The 22,633-nt window shown below is 42.3% G+C and overlaps 1 protein-coding gene across 2 annotated transcripts in view; it reads left to right on the forward strand.

Annotated features, from left to right (window-relative positions):
- Positions 1 to 22,633, forward strand: part of LOC139371194 (calcium/calmodulin-dependent protein kinase type 1-like) — a 63,888-nt gene that overhangs the window by 333 nt on the left and 40,922 nt on the right. Inside the window, exons 2-3 of one of the 2 annotated variants that reach the window (XM_071111370.1) lie at positions 1,835 to 1,847; positions 7,676 to 7,789. In XM_071111370.1, coding sequence (XP_070967471.1) covers positions 1,837 to 1,847; positions 7,676 to 7,789 — 125 coding nt within the window. In that variant the 5' untranslated portion in view covers positions 1,835 to 1,836. The remainder of the gene's footprint in view (positions 1 to 1,834; positions 1,848 to 7,675; positions 7,790 to 22,633) is intronic. The other variant, XM_071111371.1, reaches the window with a different exon arrangement.

The raw sequence follows: 22,633 nt of genomic DNA on the forward strand, positions 1-22,633 counted from the left end.
TTAACGGAGCTGGTTGACATCACAGAATGAAACCAGGTTATGACTCTGCCGGAGAGACGGACAGTGCCCCGTCATATGGAATGTTCATTCATAATATGCATGCTAATGTATTACATTAATATTAATAACGCCCAGATACTGAAGGGCATATTTGTTTATGGCACTCTGTGTATTTCTCAGTGGATATCAGAGGGACTGATGGAGTGTGTGCAAACCAATAGAACAAAGATAAACTGAAAGCAGTGTTTAATTTCCCATCAAAGTTATTATTCACATTTGAGAGTGTGTTATACTTATTGTACTTTTTGTACATACGTGTTTAGTGCCTTACTGAACTGGAATGCTTGAGGTATTTTGTATTTTCCTCTCTCTCTCTCTCTCTCTCTCTCTCTCTCTCTCTCTCTCTCTCTCTCTCTCTCTCTCTCTCAAATTTGTGTTCATAATTTTTTTAGAGTCATGGGTCAATGATATTCACACACATACATGCACACACACGCACGCACACACACATACACACACAGACATGACACGCACACACACACCATCGCTTTCTTTCCACATGCCAGCTCGAAGGAGAAGGCGGCTTATCAATTAATAAGCTAATTTTGAAAGGGATTTGCTTAGTGTCCTGGACACCGGTGCCCCAGATGAGCTTGTGGTTCAGATCAGGATGTTATCATGACAAGGAGAATGTGATATCTGTGTATGGACAGTGAGATGTTACTGTAACACAGAGACACTCATGTGGCAGCTCTCAATGTGGATTTATCAGTAAGGATAGCCAACGTGTTCTTGACTTCTTGTCATAGGGGGTAAAGTTATGTCAATAGGCCAAACATATAAAGGTGTGTTATCTACAGTGGATTAAAGCGACTGGGGACACAGCATGTATTTGCTCAAGGCTTGTCTGGAATGACTGTTAGGCAAGAGCAATTTTGAAAACTTATAGCATAATGAGCGGGGCGGCAGTGTAGCCTAGTGGTTAGAGCGTTGGACTAGTAACCGGAAGGTTGCAAGTTCAAACCCACAAGCTGACAAGGTACACATCTGTTGTTCTACCCCACTGTTCTAGGCTGTCATTGAAAATAAGAATTTGTTCTTAACTGACTTGCCTAGTAAAATACTTTTTTTTATGATTGCCATAAATATTGACTTTTGTAATTGACCATGTTTTTAACCTGATTTGTTTTCTTTTTGTTATGTCATACTTAGTTTCATTGTTCATATGCACACCTCTGTCCCTGTTCTCTGTTGGGGGCCAATATCATGCACAAACTCACACACATAAACATACACATACACACACATCCCTGCTGCCCTTTGGCATTCTCTGCCATGCTCATATGACAGCTATGCTGCTAGGATAGTCCAGTCTAACTAGCTGTGTGTGATCAGGGAATTATCTCTATCACTAAGTGAATGATGACATTATACAATAAAGATAGATAAGCTAGAGGATCTTTATAGACAGATTGTACTCAATATGAGTTTCAGAGAAATGGCCAGGATGTTTTTAATTTTCCATTGCATGTTACTGAGGCCTTATGAAGCAAGAGGGCTTGCCAATGGGTCTCCCCACTTCCTTTGTGTCTGTGTGTGTATGTGTGACTGTGTGTGGATGTGCGTGCGTGTGGCTGTCACTATGTTTGTGTCTGTGTGTGTACGTGTGACTCTGTGTGTATGTGTGGTTGGAGCACATCTAAAAAGGGACTCCTTATCTCTTTTGCTGCAAGCCTGTGAGGTCACAGGTTTCAGAAACTCCCAGTTTGTCAAACTGCCTTCTCATATATGTCAGCACTTTTCTGTATGTGTGTTTCTTCTGTCCACTGCGCAGCAATGGGAAACCAGTGAGTACAGTGCTTCTCTCAATAAGCTTAACAAGGGCGAATGCTGCATGTCAAATAGCTCTTAGGAATGTGGTTATGGTTATATCTTTTTATCCAAAAAGCCTGCACAATCCTGTTGCCTCCCGGATATGTCGCTGGGCGTCTTGACGTTTCCTGATGAATGCAAACGATCTAATCAAACAGAAAAGCTTGTTTCTCTCAGAACATTGTTGGGAGCTCTACCTGCATGTGGTCCTCTTCAACTTCCCTTTATAACTTCTCCTATCTGCTCCTGTCCGCTGTTATGCAAGTCTCAAGCCCTACTGTTTTTATATAAAATAATCCTTGTTTGTTTTAACACTTATCCCTTGCTCTTTTGGAACTCTTTCTATTGTTTTGTCCCTTTTGAGAGCTCAACTTCAGCATTATAAGCCTGAATAGGTTAATATGTACATTGTATTGTATTGTGGGTCTTGGATAAATCTACAATTGTCTGTGTTCATTGGCCTGTCCTCTGTCCTGTTCAACTGAGTTGCAGAAGTGTCTCAAGCATTTTGGAGCATATGCTTATATGCATATGCTGATACTCTATACCATAGCTGAGGGAAGTAGGGGTGCTGTAGGTGCTGCAGCACCTCCTGATAAAATGAAATAATGTTTTCTAAATTATATAATTACTCCTGACTGAATTTGGGCAGCACACGCTCCAAATAACGAACAACTTGCTACCATAGAAATATAATCCATAGAACCCAGCTAGCACATAATGTTCTGAGAGCCATATAATTATTAGAACTGGGTGAGAGCGTGGTTGTACTTTGATTATTTTGCATACATCCTTCCCATAACGTTTTATACAGGTTTCCTCATGGTTTTATTTAAAGTAATGTTCTCAAACTGTTCAGATAACGTTAGGAAACAACGTTCTTCTGTGGGAATTTCAGTACAGCATAACGTTTCTTCGTGGTTCTATTTAAAGTCATGTTCTCAGAACATTGAGAAACAACGTTTTTCTGTGGGAATTTCAGTACTTCAGCATAACGTTTTCTACAGGTTTCCTCATGGTTCAATATAAAGTCCTGTTCTCAGAACATTAAGAAAACTTTCCATAAAAAACATAAGAAAACATTATTAACGTTCTTGAATGTTATTTAAAAACATATACATTCCGTTCTCAGCATCAACAAAACTCTATCATCTATCTTGTTAAGTGTGTTCAGGTGTGTTGGCGTCCACAAATTGGCCAAACCTGATCTTAATGAGTGCTTGTTTCCTTTGAAATTAGGGTCTGTTTGAACAGACAAAAATGAACAGCTTGTTATGGGTTAAAAAAACAACATTGCATGCTAGCTCCATCCTGGTGGCGCAGTGGCCTAATTCCATGGATAAAGAGCAGAAGATCATAGGTTTGAATATCACTGACGCCATGCCACAATAAAAATGCATTATAAATGCTTAAACAAAGCAATTTCTAATTTCTAATGTGTTCTATCTGTGTTCAAAACAGTTAACCCAAACTAGCTAGCAGTGTTATTAAAAGTCTTATTTTAACATGTTCTCAGAATGTTATTTAATTACCTTCAAATAACCTATTATTTTTGTTATCAGAATGTTAATAAAATCTCATAGGAAAACTTTCAGGGAACCATAGAAAAACATTCTCAGAACCTCCCTGCAACCTAAAAATGTACATTCCCAAAACAGACAACATTTTCACTTCTGTTCTCAGAATGTTAAAAAAAAGTTCAGTTTTAAAGGTCAGGAAATTTATAGCTTCGTTCCAAGAATCAATGGGAAACCAAAAATTTACATTCCCACAATTTCCAAGGAACCAAATATGCTAGCTGGGAAGGGTTTTGGAACCTCACCCTGGTAATTTAACTGGTAAATGGGTATGCTCCAAATGGCTGTTAATCCTGACTTGAATGAGTTCTATGGATTCAATTTCTCTTTGCACTGTCAGTGAATAGCTAAAGTCCTTTTGCAAATGTCATAATACCATAGCGGAAAATACCTTTCTAAAGCAAATGGCTACTGCTAAAACGAGAACACTAATTTGTCAGTAGAAGCTACCATTTATTTTGTCAACACCTCGGACGAACAGCACTTTTTTTTCAAAGTCGCTCAGGCCTATGTTGAGACCATCACCAGTACGGTGAGAGGCCTAAGCTACCCGTATTCATGCTATCTTCATCATTGGGTGAGTCAATGCCACTGGAAAGTTGATTTAGTAGCTTACTCTTGATATATTTACTCCTATTATTGTACAATCTGTGCGTCTCTTATTTTTTTAATTTAAAAAAAATATATATTTATACCCCTTTTTTCTCCCCAATTGGTAGTAGTTACAGTCTTGTCTCCCATACGGACTCGGGAGAGGCGAAGGTCGAGAGCCATGCATCCTCTGAAACACAACCTAACCTAGCCGCACTGCTTCTTGACACAACACACATCCAACCCGGAAGCACCAATGTGTCAGAGGAAACACCGTGCACTGCGCCCGGCCCACCACAGGAGCCACTAGTGTGTGATGAGACAGGATATCCCTGCCGGCCAAACCCTCCCGAACCCGGACGATGCTGGGTGTCATGGGTGTCACGGTCGCGAACCTGTGGCTCGAACCCAGAATCTCTGGTGTCACAGCTAGCACTGCGATGCAGGGCCTTAGACCACTGCACCACCCGGGAGGCCCCATCTCTCTTTTTTTTATTGGCCCTGAGTCAGGTCAAGACCAAGGCCCGGTTTGGCAAAAACACCTTAAAGTTAAATTAATCTCAGAACCATTGGATCCTATGGATCTTAGCTTAAGATGTTTTTTGGAATCCGGGCCCAGGGCGATTTTATTTATCCGTTTGACAGTGTCAGAGTAGCCACTCATTTTGGTCCTTTATGTAGTTTTAACAAATATTCTGTTAATGTCTCCTAAATGACGTATAATTGCATGAAATGTGTTTATATAAGGCCACATTTTTCTCGAACCTGCTAAGATTTCTCCCCCATGTCTGTAAATCCTAAAAACGTTTCTCCGTAACTGTATGCCACTAGGCAAATGAAATAGATAGAATGTGTTATTATAACAGGAAAAAAAAACTGCACTTCCAACTCAAAACATCTTCCTGCGGCTAAGCTGTATATTGTACTGTATAAAACACATCTATTTTGCCAGTACAGTGGATAAACATATTATAATACATCACATCGACACACTTAGTGTGACAAAGTTGCGTTAGGAGGTAGGTGAAGGAGTCCACCAAATACAGGTATGGCACAATCCAAAAGTCAAACGCCCTCGACAACAGAGACACCCGTTACTCACGCAAAGAGGAACAAACAAGCTCCTAAATAACACACTCTTATTAAATGCGTGAAACAAAAAATCGTGCACAACCTCACCGAGCAACATCACAAAATAAAACAATCCAGCACAAACCTAGGCAGGCAACAGGGTAAATATATACACACAGAAATGAAGGCAAATGAAACCAGGTGTGGAAGAACCAAATACAAAACAAACAGAAAAGGAAAAAAGGATCGGTGATGGCTAGTAGGCCGGCGACACCGACCGCCGAGCGCCGCCCGAACAGGGAGAGGAACTACCTTCGTTAGAAATTGTGACACTTAGACTTTAACAGTGGTTAAGGTAGAGGTACAGTATAAGAAGACACCCTTTAATAGAGAAATTATAATCCATGCCATTGCCAACTTTAGCAGCTTTGATCTTTCTGAACAACATTGCTCTTGGCCAGTATCTCTTTGCAGTGCACCTGTGTCAACTAAGGGCCCATAACACAGACACTCAGAGAGCATATAGGCTAGGGCTGCGTCAATACTTTCCTCTCTGCTTACTTTCCTTCAACTGCTCTGATCTATAATAAATGGACAGGTTTTAAGCGAAAATACCCGTGTACATTTCCATCATGTTACTCTCAGCTATCCCGTCTTCTCAGCTCAGTGCAGACCAGGAAGAGGAGAGCAGAGGAAGCCACTAGACTATTGAGATGCTGCACATGCTACCAGACCAGAAATGCCCAGAAGACTTGTGTTACTAATGAGAGTAACTGACAGGGCTCTCTCTTTCTCTGTCACACATTTGACTAGACTTCCTCTTACTGCTTCCCCAAGCAGATTGCTTTCCATACTGGTCTATGATGTCTACTTCTAATTTCAGTTCCTTTTATTTGTATAGCTTTCAGTATCCAAGTTTTTTCAATCAACAACATTTATGCGAGTATAGTAACACCATATCAAAATCACAACAGCTGTGATAGAAACAGGTTGTTTCTGTACAATTTTATATATGATAATTTGTTCATTCGACATGGTGGGATCTTTTTGTGTCGCAAAAATTAATTATGCATGAAATATTGATATAAAAACCATCCTATCGAAGCAAACTTTCAGTCACACGATGATATGGTGTGTGGTCCTCCCACGATGACTCGGGAAATCATGCAATTTATTAGGCTATAGATGAAATAATTTATGATGAATTTACCAGGGTGGTGAAAGTGCAATGTTATCTTGATGCTCCTTTCCAATAAATATTCAGGGTCTTATTCTGGTGACATGACGATTGATGCTTAACTGCTGGTTGACAAATACAAATATTATCCATAATAATCTCATCACATGGACTAGCCTACCCGCACAGCCTACCCGTACTGTATCTGCGAGTTGTTGGCTAGAGATCACGTGCCAAGACCAGAGTAGACAATGTTTAATATTTAATGCAACAGTTTTTGTGACAAAACTATCGGTAGAGTAAAAAATGTGATGGAAAAACATTGAACTTTTAATTTTGATTACAGTGTTTTAGCTAAGTGCTTAATGCACTCTTGGCAATAAATCTCTTCCATTCACACAGACCTGGTGGCGTAGCAGGACATTCAAGTCACTGGCAAGCAAGAGGTGGTGATCGCAAATCCCAGAGTGTGCTCATAGTGAAGAATTTAACCCCAAAAATACTTTGACTAAAACTATCAAGTTCACTCAACAAGTCGTTAAATCCAAATGTGTTAGTTTCACTTACTAAATTGAAGTAACTTTAGATTAACTTAACTCACCATTAGATTTAGATTGTTTCCCTGCTGCGTTAAAATTCTAACTTTTTAAAGTTGACTCAAACAAATATTTTTTTACAATGCAGAAAGATTGTGTCTGTGAGGACTAATTGTAGTAACACAGAAATTGTATAATGTTTGACCTAGTTGTGGTTGTTTTATTGGTTGAATCATAACTGCATCTACTATCCACAGTGTTTCGGTTTAAAAGTCTAGTCTCTGATACTTCTCTTTGGTGTTCGGACTGGTAAGAATAGCAACGCGAGATGTTGAAGGGAAGCTTAAGTTTAGTTGATTCAGGATGCTACGAGCTTAAGTTTAGTTGATTCAGGATGCTACGAGCTTAAGGAAGAATAGGACTGACAACCCTTGTCACCTGAGTAAAAGTGTGTCCGTTCTGTGTGAAATATTTATGGTTTTATGTGCCTGACTCACCTTATGAAACATAGTCTCCAGGTAAGTCTAACACGTTTGTGTGTCAAACAAAAAATGTCCAAAAGATGTCCAGTTTAGTGACTTTTTCAGTCATCCCTTATCACTTTGTCTTTAAATCCTTTTCAGTGTGACCCTGTAAAACAACACATTTCACTATCTGGTGTATGTGGCAATAAAGCATATATTTTACATTTTATTCTCTATCTCATCCTCAAACACAAAGAACTCTAATCGTTTAAATTTCAACTCACACCTAGACAAATATTTGGGTCTGCAACTATCCAGAAAGAGTGTGTCTTGTCTTAACAGTTTTTTCCCGTTGTTTAAACAATCAGTTTCTCTCCTCTTCTCCAGTATTGTAGCCGACCGACAGAAAAGAAAGATGCCTTTGGGTGACGATGGACATTCCTGGAAGAAGAAAACATCAGATGTGAAAGAAAACTACGACTTCAAGGAGATCCTGGGGACGTAAGTGCTGAAATCATATCTAATTTTGTTGTTGACAATACGATTCAAGAGTGTCTGAGCCTTTTACTATCCCTCTACTCATGATGAGAACACCCTGAAGAGTTCACCAGTGTTATTCAGATGCAGGCTACAGAACTATAACTATAACTACAGAGGGACATTTGCAAGTGTTTTCTGTACCTGTACTTATTGAATTTGTATGTTTGACATGGACTGACTTGACTACCTCTTTAGGTATAACGGTCTTGTTTAATGCAGGCCACAGTGGACAGTGTGTGGGTAGAAAGTGATTGGGGGATATCGTCTTCGCGTAAAGCCCTTAGATCAGGAATCTAGCTTGGTGATATGCCAATTGGTGGTCATTATTAATGCTGAGGTCTACTAGCCTATTGGGAAAATTGGTCATGGTTTTAGATTACATTGTTTAGTTGTGTGTGCGTGCGTCCGTGCGTTCCTGTGTTCGTGTGTGGGTACGTGTGTACATGCTTGCGTGCACATGCGTGTGAACGTGTGTGTGTATTTGCGTCTGTCTAGGCTCTCATGTCTCTTTTGTACGTGTCTGTCTGGTCCAGTTGATAATGTATTCTAACAGCAGCTCTGGGGTATATATACTGTATGATATAACTTGCCTTGCTCCGAGCAGAGCTTTGGCGCGTCACTGAATTATTTTCACTGAATTATAAACGGCCCGGGGGATTTTACACTTTTGCTTTTAATATTTAGCTTTTTATGCAGTTTCCAGAGTGTGTTGTGTTTCATGTCTTTATGTGATTATAGTGGAAATTACGGCAATGGTGTGCTAGATATTCTGTATCACATTAAGTATGAAAATAGAGATTTTTTTTTACAGAGCTGACATCATCTGTTCTATTTTGGCATACATCAGAAAGTATTCACACCCCTTGACTTTTTCCACATTTAGTTATGTTACATCCTGAATTTAAAATAGATTAAACTGAGATTTTGTGTCACTGGCCTAAACATAATACCCCATAATGTCAAAGTGTAATTATGTTTTTAGAAATGAATACAAAAATAAAAAGTTGAAATGTGTTGAGTCAATGAATATTCAACCCCTTTGTTATGGCAAGCCTAAATAAGTTCAGGAGTGAAAATGTGCTTAACAAGTTACATAATAACATATAACATAATAACTAAATATTTAACTTCCATACATTCACAAGTGCAATACACCAAATTAAAGCTTAACTTCTTGTTAATCTATAAATCGTGTCTGATCTCAAAAAGGCTTTACAGCGAAAGCACACCATATGATTATGTTAGGTCAGAGCCTAGTCACAAACAAACATACAGCGATTTTCCAGCCAAAGAGAGGAGTCACAAAAAGCAGAAATAGAGATAAAATTAATCACTAACCTTTGATGATCTTCATCAGATGGCACTCATAGGACATCATGTTACACAATACATGTATGTTTTGTTCGATAAAGTTCATATTTATATCCAAAAATCTAATTTGGATTAGTTATGTTCAGTAATGTTGTGCCTCGAAAACATCCGGCGAATTTGAAGAGAGCCACATCAATTTACAGAAATACTCATAATAAACTTTAATAAAAGATACAAGTGTTATGCACAGAATTAAAGATATACTTCTCCTTAATGCAACCTCTGTGTCAGATTTCAAAAAAGCTTTATGGAAAAAGCACGCCATACAATAATCTGAGAACAGCGCTCGGACACAAAAACAAGCCATACGGATACCCGCCATGTTGTGGAATCAGTAAAAGTCAGAAATAGCGTTATAAATATTCACTTACCTTTGATGATCTTCATCAGAATGCACTCCCAGGAATCCCAGTTCCACAATAAATGTTTGTTTTGTTCGATAAAGTCCATAATTTATGTCCAAATACCTCCTTTTTGTTAGCGTGTCCAGGCAAAAGTTCAGACGAAAAGTCCAAAAAGTTATATTACAGTTCGTAGGAACATGTCAAACGATGTATAGAATCAATCTTTAGGATGTTTTTATCATAAATCTTCAATAATGTTTCAACTGGACAATTCCTTTGTCTTTAGAAATGCAATGGAATGCAGGTCGCTCTCACGGCCACGTGCGTGGCCTTCTGCCAGACACCTGGTTGAAACAGCTCTTATTCTCTCCCCTTTCACAGTAGAAGCCTGAAACAGGCTTCTAAAGACTGTTGACATCTAGTGGAAGCCTTAGAAAGTGCAATATGACCCCATTTATACTGTATTAGAACGGCAATGAGTTGAAAAACTACACACCTCAGATTTCCCACTTCCTGGTTGGATATTTCTCAGGTTTTCGCCTGCCATATGAGTTCTGTTATACTCACAGACATCATTCAAACAGTTTTAGAAACTTTGGAGTGTTTTCTATCCAAATAATAATATGCATATATTAGCTTCTGGGCCTGAGTAGCAGGCAGTTTACTCTGGGCACGCTTTTCATCCAAACATGAAAATGCTGCCCCCTATCCCAAACAGCTTAACATGATTTTTTGAATGGCTACCTTATGTCTGTACCCCACACATAAAATGACCTGTAAGGTGTCTCAGTCAAGCAATGAATTTCAACCGCCAATTCAACCTCAAAGACCAGGGAGGTTTTCCAAACCCTCACAATGAAGGGCACCCATTGGTAGATGGGTACAAAAAAATTGAGACATTGAATAAACCTTTGAGCATGGTGAAGTTGTTAACCTCTCTCGTGTAGGGGGCAGCATTCGGAATTTTTAGATGAAAAGCATGCCCAAATTAAACGGCCTGCTACGCGGGCCCAGACGATATGATATGCATATAACTGGTAGATTTGGATAGAAAACACTCTAAAGTTTCCAAAACTGTTAAAATAGTGTCTGTGAGTATAACGGAACTGATTTAGCAGGCAAAAACCTGAGAAAAATCCATTCAGAAAGTAGTTTTTTTTGGTTTTGTAGTTTTCTATTCAATGCCATTACAGTATCCATTGACTTAGGACTCAATTTGAAGTTCCTATGCCTTCCACTAGATGTCAACAGTCTTTAGAAATAGTTTCAGGCTTGTATTCTTATAAATGAGGGAGTAAGACCAGTCTGAACGAGTGGACCCTAACGTGATGCCAAGTTTTTTCAGGCGCATGTTCATTTCTTGTATACCTTTTATATTGACACCGTTATTGTCCGGTTGAAATATTATAGACCATTTAGGCTAAAAAACAACCTGAGGATTGAATATAAACATCGTTTGACATGTTTCTATGAACTTTACGGATACAATTTGGATTTTTTTGTCTGATTGTTTTGACTGAGTTTGAGCCTGTGGATTACTGAAGAAAACGCGCTAACAAAGCGGAGGCTTTTGGATATAAAGAGACTTCATCAAACAAAAGGAACATTTATTGAAAATGTCTTCTGATTGCCACCATATGAAGATCATCAAAGGTAAGGGATTAATTTTATCTCTATTTCTGAGTTTTGTAACGCTTCTGCTTGGCTGGTTACTGTTTGTAATAATTTGTCAACTGGGCTATGTTCTGGGCTAGGTATGCTTTCGCCGAAAAGCATTTTCTAAATATGACACTGTGGTTGGTTTAACAAGAAGTTAGTCTTTAATTACACTTTGGATGGTGCGTCATTACAAAGATACAGGCCTCCCTCCTAACTCAGTTGCCGGAGAGGAAGGAAACCGTCCCCACAGTGACCGTACTTACATATCCCAACCACAAGCCATGGATTACAGGCAAAATCTGCACCGAGCTAAAGGCTAGAGCTGCTGCTTTTAAAGAGCGGGACACTAATTCGGACGCTTATAAGAAATCCCACTATGCCCTCAGACTAACCATCAAACAGGCAAAGCGTCAATACAGGACTAAGCTTGAATCCTACTACACCGGCTCTGATGCTTGTCGGATGTGGTAGGGCTTGAACATTATTACGGACTACAAAGGAAAACCCAGCCGCGAGCTGGCCAGTGACGCGACACTACCAGACGAGCTAAATGCCTTTTATGCTTGCTTCGAGGCAAGCAACACTGAAGCATGCATGAGAGTGTGTGATCACGCTCTCCGTAGCTAATGTGAGCAAGACCTTTAAACAGGTCAACATTCACAAAGCTGCAGGGCCAAATGGATTACCAGGACGTGTACTCAAAGCATGCGTGGACCAACTGGCAAGTGTCTTCACTGACATGTTCAAGCTCTCCCGGACTTAGTCTGTAATACCTACATGTTTCAAACAGACCACCATAGTCCCTGTGCCCAAGAAAGCGAAGGTAACCTGCCTAAATGATTACCGCCCCGTAGCACTCACGTCAGTAGCCATGAAGTGCTTTGAAAGGCTGGTAATGGCTCACATCAACACCATCATGAAGGAAACCCTAAACCCACTCCAATTTGCATACCGCCCCAACAGATCCACAGATGATCTCAATTGCACTCCACACTGCCCTTTCCCTCCTGGATAAAAGGAACACCTATGTAGGAATGCTGTTCATTGACTACAGCTCAGCATTGGACACCATAGTACCTACAAATCTCATAACTAAGCTATGGACCCTAGGACAAAACACCTCCCTCTGCAACTGGATCCTGGACTCCCTGATGGGCCGCCTCCAGGTGGTAAGGGTAGGCAACAACACATCTGCCACGCTGATCCTCAACACTGGGGTCTCTCAGGGGTGCGTGCTTAGTCTCCTCCTGTACTCCCTGAACACCCACGACTGAGTGGCCAGGCACGTCTCCAACACTATCATTAAGTTTGCTGACGACACAACAGTGGTAGGCCTGATCAACGACAATGATGAGACAGCCTATAGGTAGGAGGTCAGAGACCTGGCAGTGTGGTGCTAGGACAAAAACCTCTCCCTCAATGTGAGCAAGACAAAGGAGCTGATCGTGAACTATACGAAAAGGAAGTCCGAACAAGCCCCCATTAACATCAACAGGGCTGAAGTGGAGCGGGTCGAGAGTTTCATGTTCCTTGGTGTCCAAATCACCAAAAAACGATCATGGTCCAAACACACCTAGACAGTCGTGAAGAGGGCACGACAAAACCTGTTCCTCCTCAGGAGACTGAAAAGGTTTGTCATGGGTCCCCAGATCCTCAAAAAGTTCTATAGCTGCACAATCGAGAACATCCTGACCGGTTGCATCTCCTCCTGATATGGCAACTGCTTGGCATCTGACCGTAAGGCGCTACAGAGGGTAGTGTGTACGGCCCAGTACATCACTGCTGCCAAGCTTCCTGACATCCAGGACCTATATACTAGGCAGTGTCAGAGGAAGGCCCAAAAAATTGTAAAAGACTGCAGTCACCCAAGTCTTAACTCTATTTTTTTTAACTGCATTGTTGGTTAAGGGCTTGTAAGTAAACATTTCACGTTAAGGTCTATCTACACCTGTTGTAATTGGCGCATGTGACAAATAAAATTTGATTTGATTTGAAACCGCTCAGGGATTTCAACATGAGGTGATTTTACCATGTGTGTAGAATTTTTTTAAAATTCAGGCTGTAACATAACAAAATGGGGAATAAGTCAAGGGGTATGAATACTTTCTGAAATGTGCTGTAGTCCCTGGTGGAGGGTAACATTTATCCTAATAATTGTAATAATAATAATAATAATAATAATAATAATTTAATTTATTTGTATTTATTTTTATTCTTCAGTGATGTTGTTTGCCTGATCAGTGTGTCGACGTGTCCACTGACCCCTGACCCAGGAAGTAGTTAACAGAGGGGCCCTGGTGCCCTTTCCCTGAGAGCATGGAAGAGAGAGACCGGCAGGAACCAGAAGTTACAGGAGAGACAAACTATATTCAAGCAGGAGCCAGTTCTAGTGAGGAACTTTACATTAAGAAGGCCTTGCAGTACAGTGTCAAGTGAGATAAAATTATGAATATTATATCCATATCTTCGCTTAGGTCAGGTCATTGGTAAAGAGGAATGAAAGGTTGAAAGAGACTAAATGTCTAGCATGTACAAGAAGCAAACAGAGAGAAGAGCCAGGAGTTTGCATGAGATACATGCAGGAGGCCAGCTGTAGCTCCATCAGAGTAGTGCCTGTGTCAGTGCCAGTTGTAGCTTCATGAAGCCATTCCTTTCAACCACTTTGTGTTTAGGTTCGAGGGGTCTGCCTTCTACACCAAAGCGTTGACTAATCCAGTCGACAGGGCCTTTCAACAGGGTCTACTCTCTTCATTTAGCACTGAGTGGTGGATAGATAGGTGGCTCTGTTCCCCCTCACAATACCAATGATGAGAATATTGTTCCCGGTGTGTGTGTGTGTGTGTGTGTGTGTGTGTGTGTGTGTGTGTGTGTGTGTGTGTGTGTGTGTGTGTGTGTCTGATGTAAGGCTTTTTTTTTTTACAATGTTTTTTTATTTTTTATTGACATAAATGAGTGGTTAACAGATACACACCCTAATGGTCAGAGTGCGCTGGTTATTTCTTTAACATTTAGGTCAGAGGATTTCACGCTCAATTCCCCAGTAGTAGGCGTTGTAAGGAACTTTATTGTGATTCTTTAGACTGCTGACTACTCTGTTCTGATCTCTTCCTGGTGCCTGGATAATGGAATCAGGCTAAACCTATTGTTCAGTGGAGGTGTTTAAAAGGCTTTTGTGGACCAAACAGTGCTATTCTCTTACCAACTATTCCCCAAGCCCTTAGGGAGGCTCTCAAACTAACGCCTGTCTTTGCGTGCATTTGAAGTGAATTTACCTGGGATTATGTTGTCTCTATGCTGCTTGTCTCTTGACATTTTTTGTTATTACTTTACATTCATAGCTTCTGTAAGTTCTGGCTTGAGCCTACTCTATTTTGTGCAAAGAGTAAAACATTTAATTTTATTTTAAATGTAACCTTTATTTAACTAGCCAAGTCAGTTAAGAACAAAATCTTATTTACAGTAACACTTAACAATGAACTCTTTAGATGATACAGGATGTTTATCTAAGGTGCACTTACATTAGACACACATACATTATATGAAGTGCCTATTAAGTACACACATGGATTATTCTTAGTGAGGATTTAAACATCATCCATAACACGCTTTACATAATGTAGCCCAATGATACCTTACCAGGCTCCTGTGTTGGTGTATGTATAAGCCAGTCTGTATTTGATTGGGATAAACCTACCACAGTGCTTGTCTCATTCCTATCATCGTGATGTTTGTCAAACATTTTGGGTAAACACCATTTACATGGTAAACCACCTTTTCTCTCGGATCCCTTAGTTAGGAATGTGTTCGATGTTTTCTTTCCCCCATATCCCATGGTCTGCCAGTTGTTGTCCACACCTGTTTATGGAAAGATCACCGGCTCACCAGATCGCTCAGCTGCAAGTTCACCGTTGGCTGGTTGTCTTGGCAACTGGAAGAGACACTTTCCATATGGACTCTAACAGTCACTATGGAAACAACGTCTTTATCTGCTATTAATAATCCTGGCCTGTGAATGTGTGAGCATTGTGAGGGGCGATTAAGTCCCCTTATTGTATACACTGTTGAAGGTGGGAGCAGAGCTAAATTCCTGGAGCCTCCCTCTGACATTCTGTCACGAATAGCCCTTATGAGGGAAGAATCTGTGTGTGTGTGTCTGTTCATGTGTGGAGTTCACCATGTAGTCCTCTGTCCACACGACTCCCATCCCACCCTCCACCCACTCATGCCATCTCTTTGTAGCAGACGTTCTCTGATCACGGCCTAAGCTTGTGTCCTCGCCTGTGTTTTCATCTTATTCAGCTCTACTCCACAGCACAATAGCTGACGGATCAATCTGCCTCTAACAAGTACAATGAATTTATGTATCCAATATTTTCTCATTCATAGTAATGAAGCACTCTAATGACAAACCATTTAATTAATTGACATTCGAATTTAGGGCCTCGTCTACCCTATGGTGTATTCTGTCACACAGAGAGAGGCTGAGGCATCTTGGGGAGAACCTTTTTTCTACTCACTATCTTCTCCTGTACTGACACAGGGCTGATGTGCCTCTATTTGTTAAGGATGTAATGAGTCTCTATAAGTAAATATTTTTGGACAGACTCCTGGTTAATGAATGTGAGACTTCATGTAGTGACTTTTTGAAGGTGACTTTTTCAGAGACACATTGAAGAAGACCTTTTTTGGGCTATGAGCCCTATGATAAACATCCCAGACTGTTGCTATCATTGTGTGTATGTGTGTGTGTGTGTGTGTGTGTGTGTGTGTGTGTCCTGCTGCTGCATGTGTGTCTGTAATTAAAACAGATCTGGATTAATGATGCACACACAGTCAACATCACTGCCACTGCAATCAACTCAAATCCTCTCCCCCTCACTATGTTCATCTCTCTCTTTTCCTTTCTTCCGTGCTCCTTATCTTAATTGTTCTCTTTGCTGTTGTTTCTTTATCTGTCCTTCCATCTATGTCCTCAGCTTTTATCTCTCTTTCACCTTCCCCAAACACAGCTTTATTTTAGCTCATATCCATAGCTGCCTCTTAACCATCCTATTTGAAATCCAGCTCCATTTTGACTCTCTTCTCCCCAAGTGCCTCATAATCAGTAGCAGTTTTCACACTGGGGTTTCTATGCCACTGGGCCCTGGAGTGTGTTGTGAAGCTGAAATGGGAGCTCCACTGTGCAGGCTGATGGGGGCAGTGAAACATTAAAACACATATTGATCATTTCCATAGCTGACAGACAGACTGTATGTAGGGTGAAATAGACAAGTATGATAGGCAAGGGTTCAATGGAAATAGAAGCACACTAATACACGTGCACACACAAAATAACTGTGAATGTTTAGAGCCCACGCCTTGAGCAAATTTGATTAGTTAATCGTCATTTGAATTTGTTGGCAGAATGTCTTGGTTGATTATGTTTTTGGCATGTGTTGATATTTTAATAGCTGTGTATCTTTCATTGTTGCTATTGTTTTACTATTTATCAGTCTATTGCTCACACTGGGCCCACTGACTACATAGCACTTCCTAACCAGCATCACTCTCCTTGCTTAGATTGTACTGTGTAGTAGTGGTTCTCTTTTAAAAGTCCATAGCTGTGTCCAGGGAACAGGGCAGTCCTGGGTGTGTTCCAACACTCTCAGTGACCTTTGGGTAGACTGGGGTTTCTCAACAAACTGTTCATAATGTACAATCGCCTTTGCCAGTGCTATTTTGACTTCTAAATGGCCTAGTAATACATTGCAAGGACAGTCCGGGCCCCGACAGTAAGCACAGGCCTCTGGAGGAAAATACTTTACAGCCCTTCAATACAGTTATTATGTGCAATCCCAGAATGCCTTGCAAAGCAGGGAAATGGGGTGTGGGATGAGGAGAGGGGAAAGAGGAGAGGAGAGGGGGAGTTGGGGAAAGCACTGGAATAATCTAAAATCAATAGGGCTAATGGATCAACGTTCCCCAGTGTTGACATTTAATGGTGGCCCAGTGTGCTCTGTCTCTCACTGGCTGCTATTTCTGGGATTGTTTCTGTGTGTCTGTGTCGTCTTTGTCTGTGTGTGTGTGTGTGAGAGAGAGAGAGTAAGGCTCTGAGAAAAGCCTGTAGGCTCTGAGAAATGCCTGAAAAGCCTGAGAACACCAGCTCAGCATATTGTGCCTGTTATGGACACGGACAGACATGGGGACATTGTTTCCTCAATACCTTCATAATATTGGCTGCATATTAAATCAATAACATGCGTTTATTGTTTTGTTGCAGTATTTGGTTGTAGTGGAATTAAGTCCATAGCTATTTTTCATTTCCTGGTCAGGGCCAGTGATCTGCCTGTTCTCTTGGACACAGGGCAGTTGTCCCACTGGACAAGCAGGCCGCTTCAGAGGTCGCAGCCCTCAGAATGATGCATCAACCACCTCTTTGAAATAGGGAAACTCTGGGCTCCGCTCCTCCTCCTGTCTTTCTGAGATGTCCTACATTGTTCTTATCGCTTAATCTTCGGAAAACATAACGAGATGTGTTGTAAAGTATCCTAGCCTTTTTCCAGCGGAAAATCTTTTCAAATCCATTGGATTTACTATAGGATTGGATTTACTATACTCATTTTGTCCAATGAGAGAGAGAGACTTTTTGTCTTTCTTTACTGAAACCTTCTCATTTCAGATTAATTTAACCCCCCCCCCCCCACACACACACACTTAAAAATATGCTGTACTGCATTCATGTACCATACTCACCTTTCCATTCTGCCACCACATGATACACACCAACATCACAATACCCAAAACAATACCCACTTCTACAACCGTATATCCAAAACATCTTCCCCAGCTATACAGACAGCCCCCCAACACACCATATCTCCTGAAACATCTCCACACTTTTTATCATTCTATAGTACTCAAAGTCAACACTAAGGAGCGCAGAGACCATCCCATTAAACAATTAGTAAAGGGTCTGTTATCCCCCCACCTTTGACCCTGTTCCTCCTTGTTAGCCAAATAGCCAACTTCGAATACCTGTATCCCATTATAAACATCCCAACAGTAAAAACCATCCCCAACCTCTCACACAGACATTCCAACAGAGACATTAATGACATTAACCTGGTGCACACAGAAAACACATGAATCACAGTTTCTTTCATTACACAGAAAGGACACCCCTGTCCGATTCCCAGTTCAACCCGTGCCAACCAGCTGTTAGTGGCCAGGGCTCCATGAAGAACCCTCCACTGGAGGTCCCCTGACCTCTTTGGTATTGGGGGTTTGTAGAGCCCCCTCCATCTAAAACCCACCATACTCTCCGCCCCACATGCTTCCGGCCACTGACGTGCCTTCACTCCTGTTAGGCTCCTAATGTTCCTAACCTTAACACAGAGGTTGTAGAGGGCTTTACATCCCACCCCTTCAAACTCCCCCAGGCTCGGAGTGTTAAAATCTATCAAGTCCTCCCCTTGCCAGTCTCCAGTCTCTGCCGTCACCTGTAGTGGCGGAAACATTGGTGGCCCCTCCCCCTTTGGCCGCTCAAACACCCCCCTTACTGGCTCTGACAGTGCCTCCTGGACCTCCTCCAGGAATCTCTCCAGCATCCTAACAGATGTTATTCCTGTTTGTTGTGCCAAGACTTCCAGAGTTTTCCACCCCTCCTCTCCCAGCAGTCTCAGGTCACCCAGCCTTTGTAAACCCGCCGCCATCAGTTGCCTCTGCTGGGTGGCCGACTGAACCCGATCACAAAGGGATGGCTGGGTTGTTGAAGATCGGCTCTTCCCACAGCCCAGGCTCCACACCCCCTTCTCGTGTGGGCCTTAGCAGCTTCCAGGCACTCAGCACTGCAGAGTAAAAATCTGAGAGACCTGCTGTACTCAGCCTCTCCAGCTTCATGAGGAACAGCTGCCGGTCCAACCCTAATCCGCCAGCTCTCCTCAGCAGCGCGCATGCTGGTTCCCTCCAGCCAACATCAGTATGGTACAGCAGTCTCTGCACCGCCTTTAGTCGGAAAGCAGCCATCCTGCTCTCCAGTTCCACCAGGCCCTGTCCTCCTTAGTGGACGGTCATGTACAACACTGCAGCCCTCAACTAGTGATGGCCCAGCCAGAAAAAGTCCACCAGCTTGCTTTGCAGGTGGGGGGGTTGAGGACAGCCAGTTTATGCCACAGGGAAGATGCAACCAGGTTGTTGATTATCAGCACCCTTCCTCTATATGACACTTGGGACAGGAGCCACCTCCACCTGGCCAGTCTTGACACCACTGCCTGTGACAGCCCCTCCCAGTTCTTCCTGACCCACTTCTCCGAGCCCAGGTACACCCCCAACACTTTAAGCCCTTCACAACCCCACTGCAAACCCCCTGGAAGCAGAGGGGCCCTATCCCCCCATGCCCCACATAACATAGCTTTGCTCTTGCCCCAGTTCAACTTAGCTGAAGAAGCTCCCTAGTACACCTTCAGACTAGTCTCTAGTGCCTGCATATCCTAACCATCCCTGACCATCACAGAAACATAATCTGCATATGCTGACACTGCTATGCCTGTCACCACATCCATGCCTGTCCAGCACACTCCCTGCAGTCTCCTGCGTAGCAGTCCCAAAAATGGCTCAATGGCTAGTGTGTATAACTACCCAGATAGAGGGCATCCTTGTCTAATGCCCCGTCTCACCCAGACAGGCCTACTGAGCCCCCCTCCCACCTTGACCATACATGACGCCCCAGCATAAACAGCTTCACACAGGTCAAAAATCTCTTCCCAACCCCAAACATCACATTAAACAGATACTCATGGTCCACTCTATCTCTTGATCTAAAGAGACCAGTCCAAAGTTCACATTAGAACCTCTCGACAATTCCAACATGTCCCTAATTAAGAACAAGTTGTCCGTGATTGAGTGTCCCGGTACACAATATGTTTGGTCCTTATGTACTATCGAGTCCAAATGGGACTTCAGTCTGTAAGAGAGGACCTTGGCAAATATATTGTAGTCCGCACAGAGTAATGCCACAGGCCTCCAGTTCTTAAGTTCACACAAGTCCCCTTTTTTGGGCAGGAGAGTTAGAGCCGCCCGACGCAGCTCATCGGCAACTCTCCTACCCCGACACATTCACGCAACACGCAAAATAAATCCTGTCCAATTATGCCCCAGAATATTTTATAAAACTCCACTGCGAGTCCATCGACCCCTGGTGCACAACCGGGGGACATCTGGGTTAAGGCCTCTGCCAGTTCATGGGACAACAGAGGAATGTCCATTTCATCCCTCTGTGCCAGAGAGAGCTTAGAGAGTCCTGTGAACAAGACCTGAGCACACATAGGATCACACACTTCTGCCCTATACAACTCAGTATAAAACTCCACAGTCCGCTCCCACATCTCCCCCACCACAGAGGTCACCCGCCCATCAGGCAGCCGTAGACAATGCATACCCTTAGCTTCACCGCTCTGTCTTTCCAAACCAAAGAAGAAGGAGCTGGGAGCATCCATCTGCTTGAGCATGGAGAACCTAGCTCTTACAAGTGCTCCCTTTGCTTTAACCTGGAAAAACTACCCAGGTCCCTACGTAATTCAGCTAAATTAGCCTGGAGGCCTACATTGCCTTGCCCCACCATCTCTACCTCCATCTCATTATGCTCTAGTTCCCCCAATACTCTCCTAGCCTCTGAGGATGAGAGAGCTGTGTACTGTTGACAGAAAAGCAGAATTATGACTTTCCCCACATCCCACCATTGACTCAGAGACTCATACTCCTCTCTTCGCTGCCCCCACCTTTCCCAAAAGGTCTGGAAACCTGAGCAAAAAGTGGCATCTTGTAAGAGCTTTACATTGAACTTCCAATAGGATGCCTGCCGGGGCCCTGGTAAAATAGACAGCCGAGCCATGGCTATGTGGTGATCTGAAAACCCCACCGGAGAATGGTAGCGCCCAACTGCTTATTGCTCCGATTCCTAGACATGTAAAACCGATCAAGTCGGGCTGCACTCACCCTAGCCCCAAAAATCTTCATGTATACTGTCTTGTGTTCTAGGTCGAACTGATTAATGATGTCCCTTAACACTCCCACTGACACTGAATGAGGCTCTTCCCCATTTCTGTCTTTTGTAAAAATCCATTGTATAGTTCCAGTCCCCTCCGACCACCAGCGTCTCCTCAGGCGCTACCTGTGAGAGTTCCTGTCTAAGTTACCTAAGTTACCTGTGAGAGTTCCTGTCCTCCCAGATAGAACCCCCCTCTCTCCCTGTATTAGGCACATACACATTTATAAAGACAAAACCCATGTTGTTAATTTCTGCTTTTACAAAAAGCAGCCTACCCTTACACACCTCCTTTAAGGAGCAAATTTTTACAGACAGACCCGGTACAAAAAGGACTGCCACCCCTGCAATCAAATTTGTCCCATGGCTCAACACACCTGCCCCTTTCCACCAGAGCCCCCAATCGACTTCATTTAACACATCATTATGTGTCTCCTGCAGAAACAACACCTGAACTTTTTTTTGTTTTACATATTCACCCAACACACTCTTCTTTCGCGCATCTCTGGTGCCATTTACAGTGTCTTGCGAAAGTATTCGGCCCCCTTGAACTTTGCGACCTTTTGCCACATTTCAGGCCTCAAACATAAAGATATAAAACTGTATTTTTTTGTGAAGAATCAACAACAAGTGGGACACAATCATGAAGTGGAACGACATTTATTGGATATTTCAAACTTTTTTAACAAATCAAAAACTGAAAAATTGGGCGTGCAAAATTATTCAGCCCCTTTACTTTCAGTGCAGCAAACTCTCTCCAGAAGTTCAGTGAGGATCTCTGAATGATCCAATGTTGACCTAAATGATTAATGATGATAAATACAATCTACCTGTGTGTAATCAAGTCTCCGTATAAATGCACCGAAATGCGCAGAAAGCATCATGAAGAACAAGAAACACACCAGGCAAGTCCGAGATACTGTTGTGAAGAAGTTTAAAGCTGGATTTGGATACAAAAAGATTTCCCAAGCTTTAAACATCCCAAGGAGCACTGTGCAAGCGATAATATTGAAATGGAAGGAGTATCAGACCACTGCAAATCTACCAAGACCTGGCCGTCCCTCTAAACTTTCAGCTCATACAAGGAGAAGACTGATCAGAGATGCAACCAATAGGCCCATGATCACTCTGGATGAACTGCAGAGATCTACAGCTGAGGTGGGAGACTCTGTCCATAGGACAACAATCAGTCGTATATTGCACAAATCTGGCCTTTATGGAAGAGTGGCAAGAAGAAAGCCATTTCTTAAAGATATCCATAAAAAGTGTTGTTTAAAGTTTGCCACAAGCCACCTGGGAGACACACCAAACGTGGAAGAAGGTGCTCTGGTCAGATGAAACCAAAAGTGAACTTTTTGGCAACAATGCAAAACGTTATGTTTGGCGTAAAAGCAACACAGCTCATCACCC

This window comes from Oncorhynchus clarkii, chromosome 17, assembly GCF_045791955.1.
Source record: "Oncorhynchus clarkii lewisi isolate Uvic-CL-2024 chromosome 17, UVic_Ocla_1.0, whole genome shotgun sequence".
In the NCBI taxonomy this organism is placed as follows: Eukaryota; Metazoa; Chordata; class Actinopteri; order Salmoniformes; family Salmonidae; genus Oncorhynchus; species Oncorhynchus clarkii.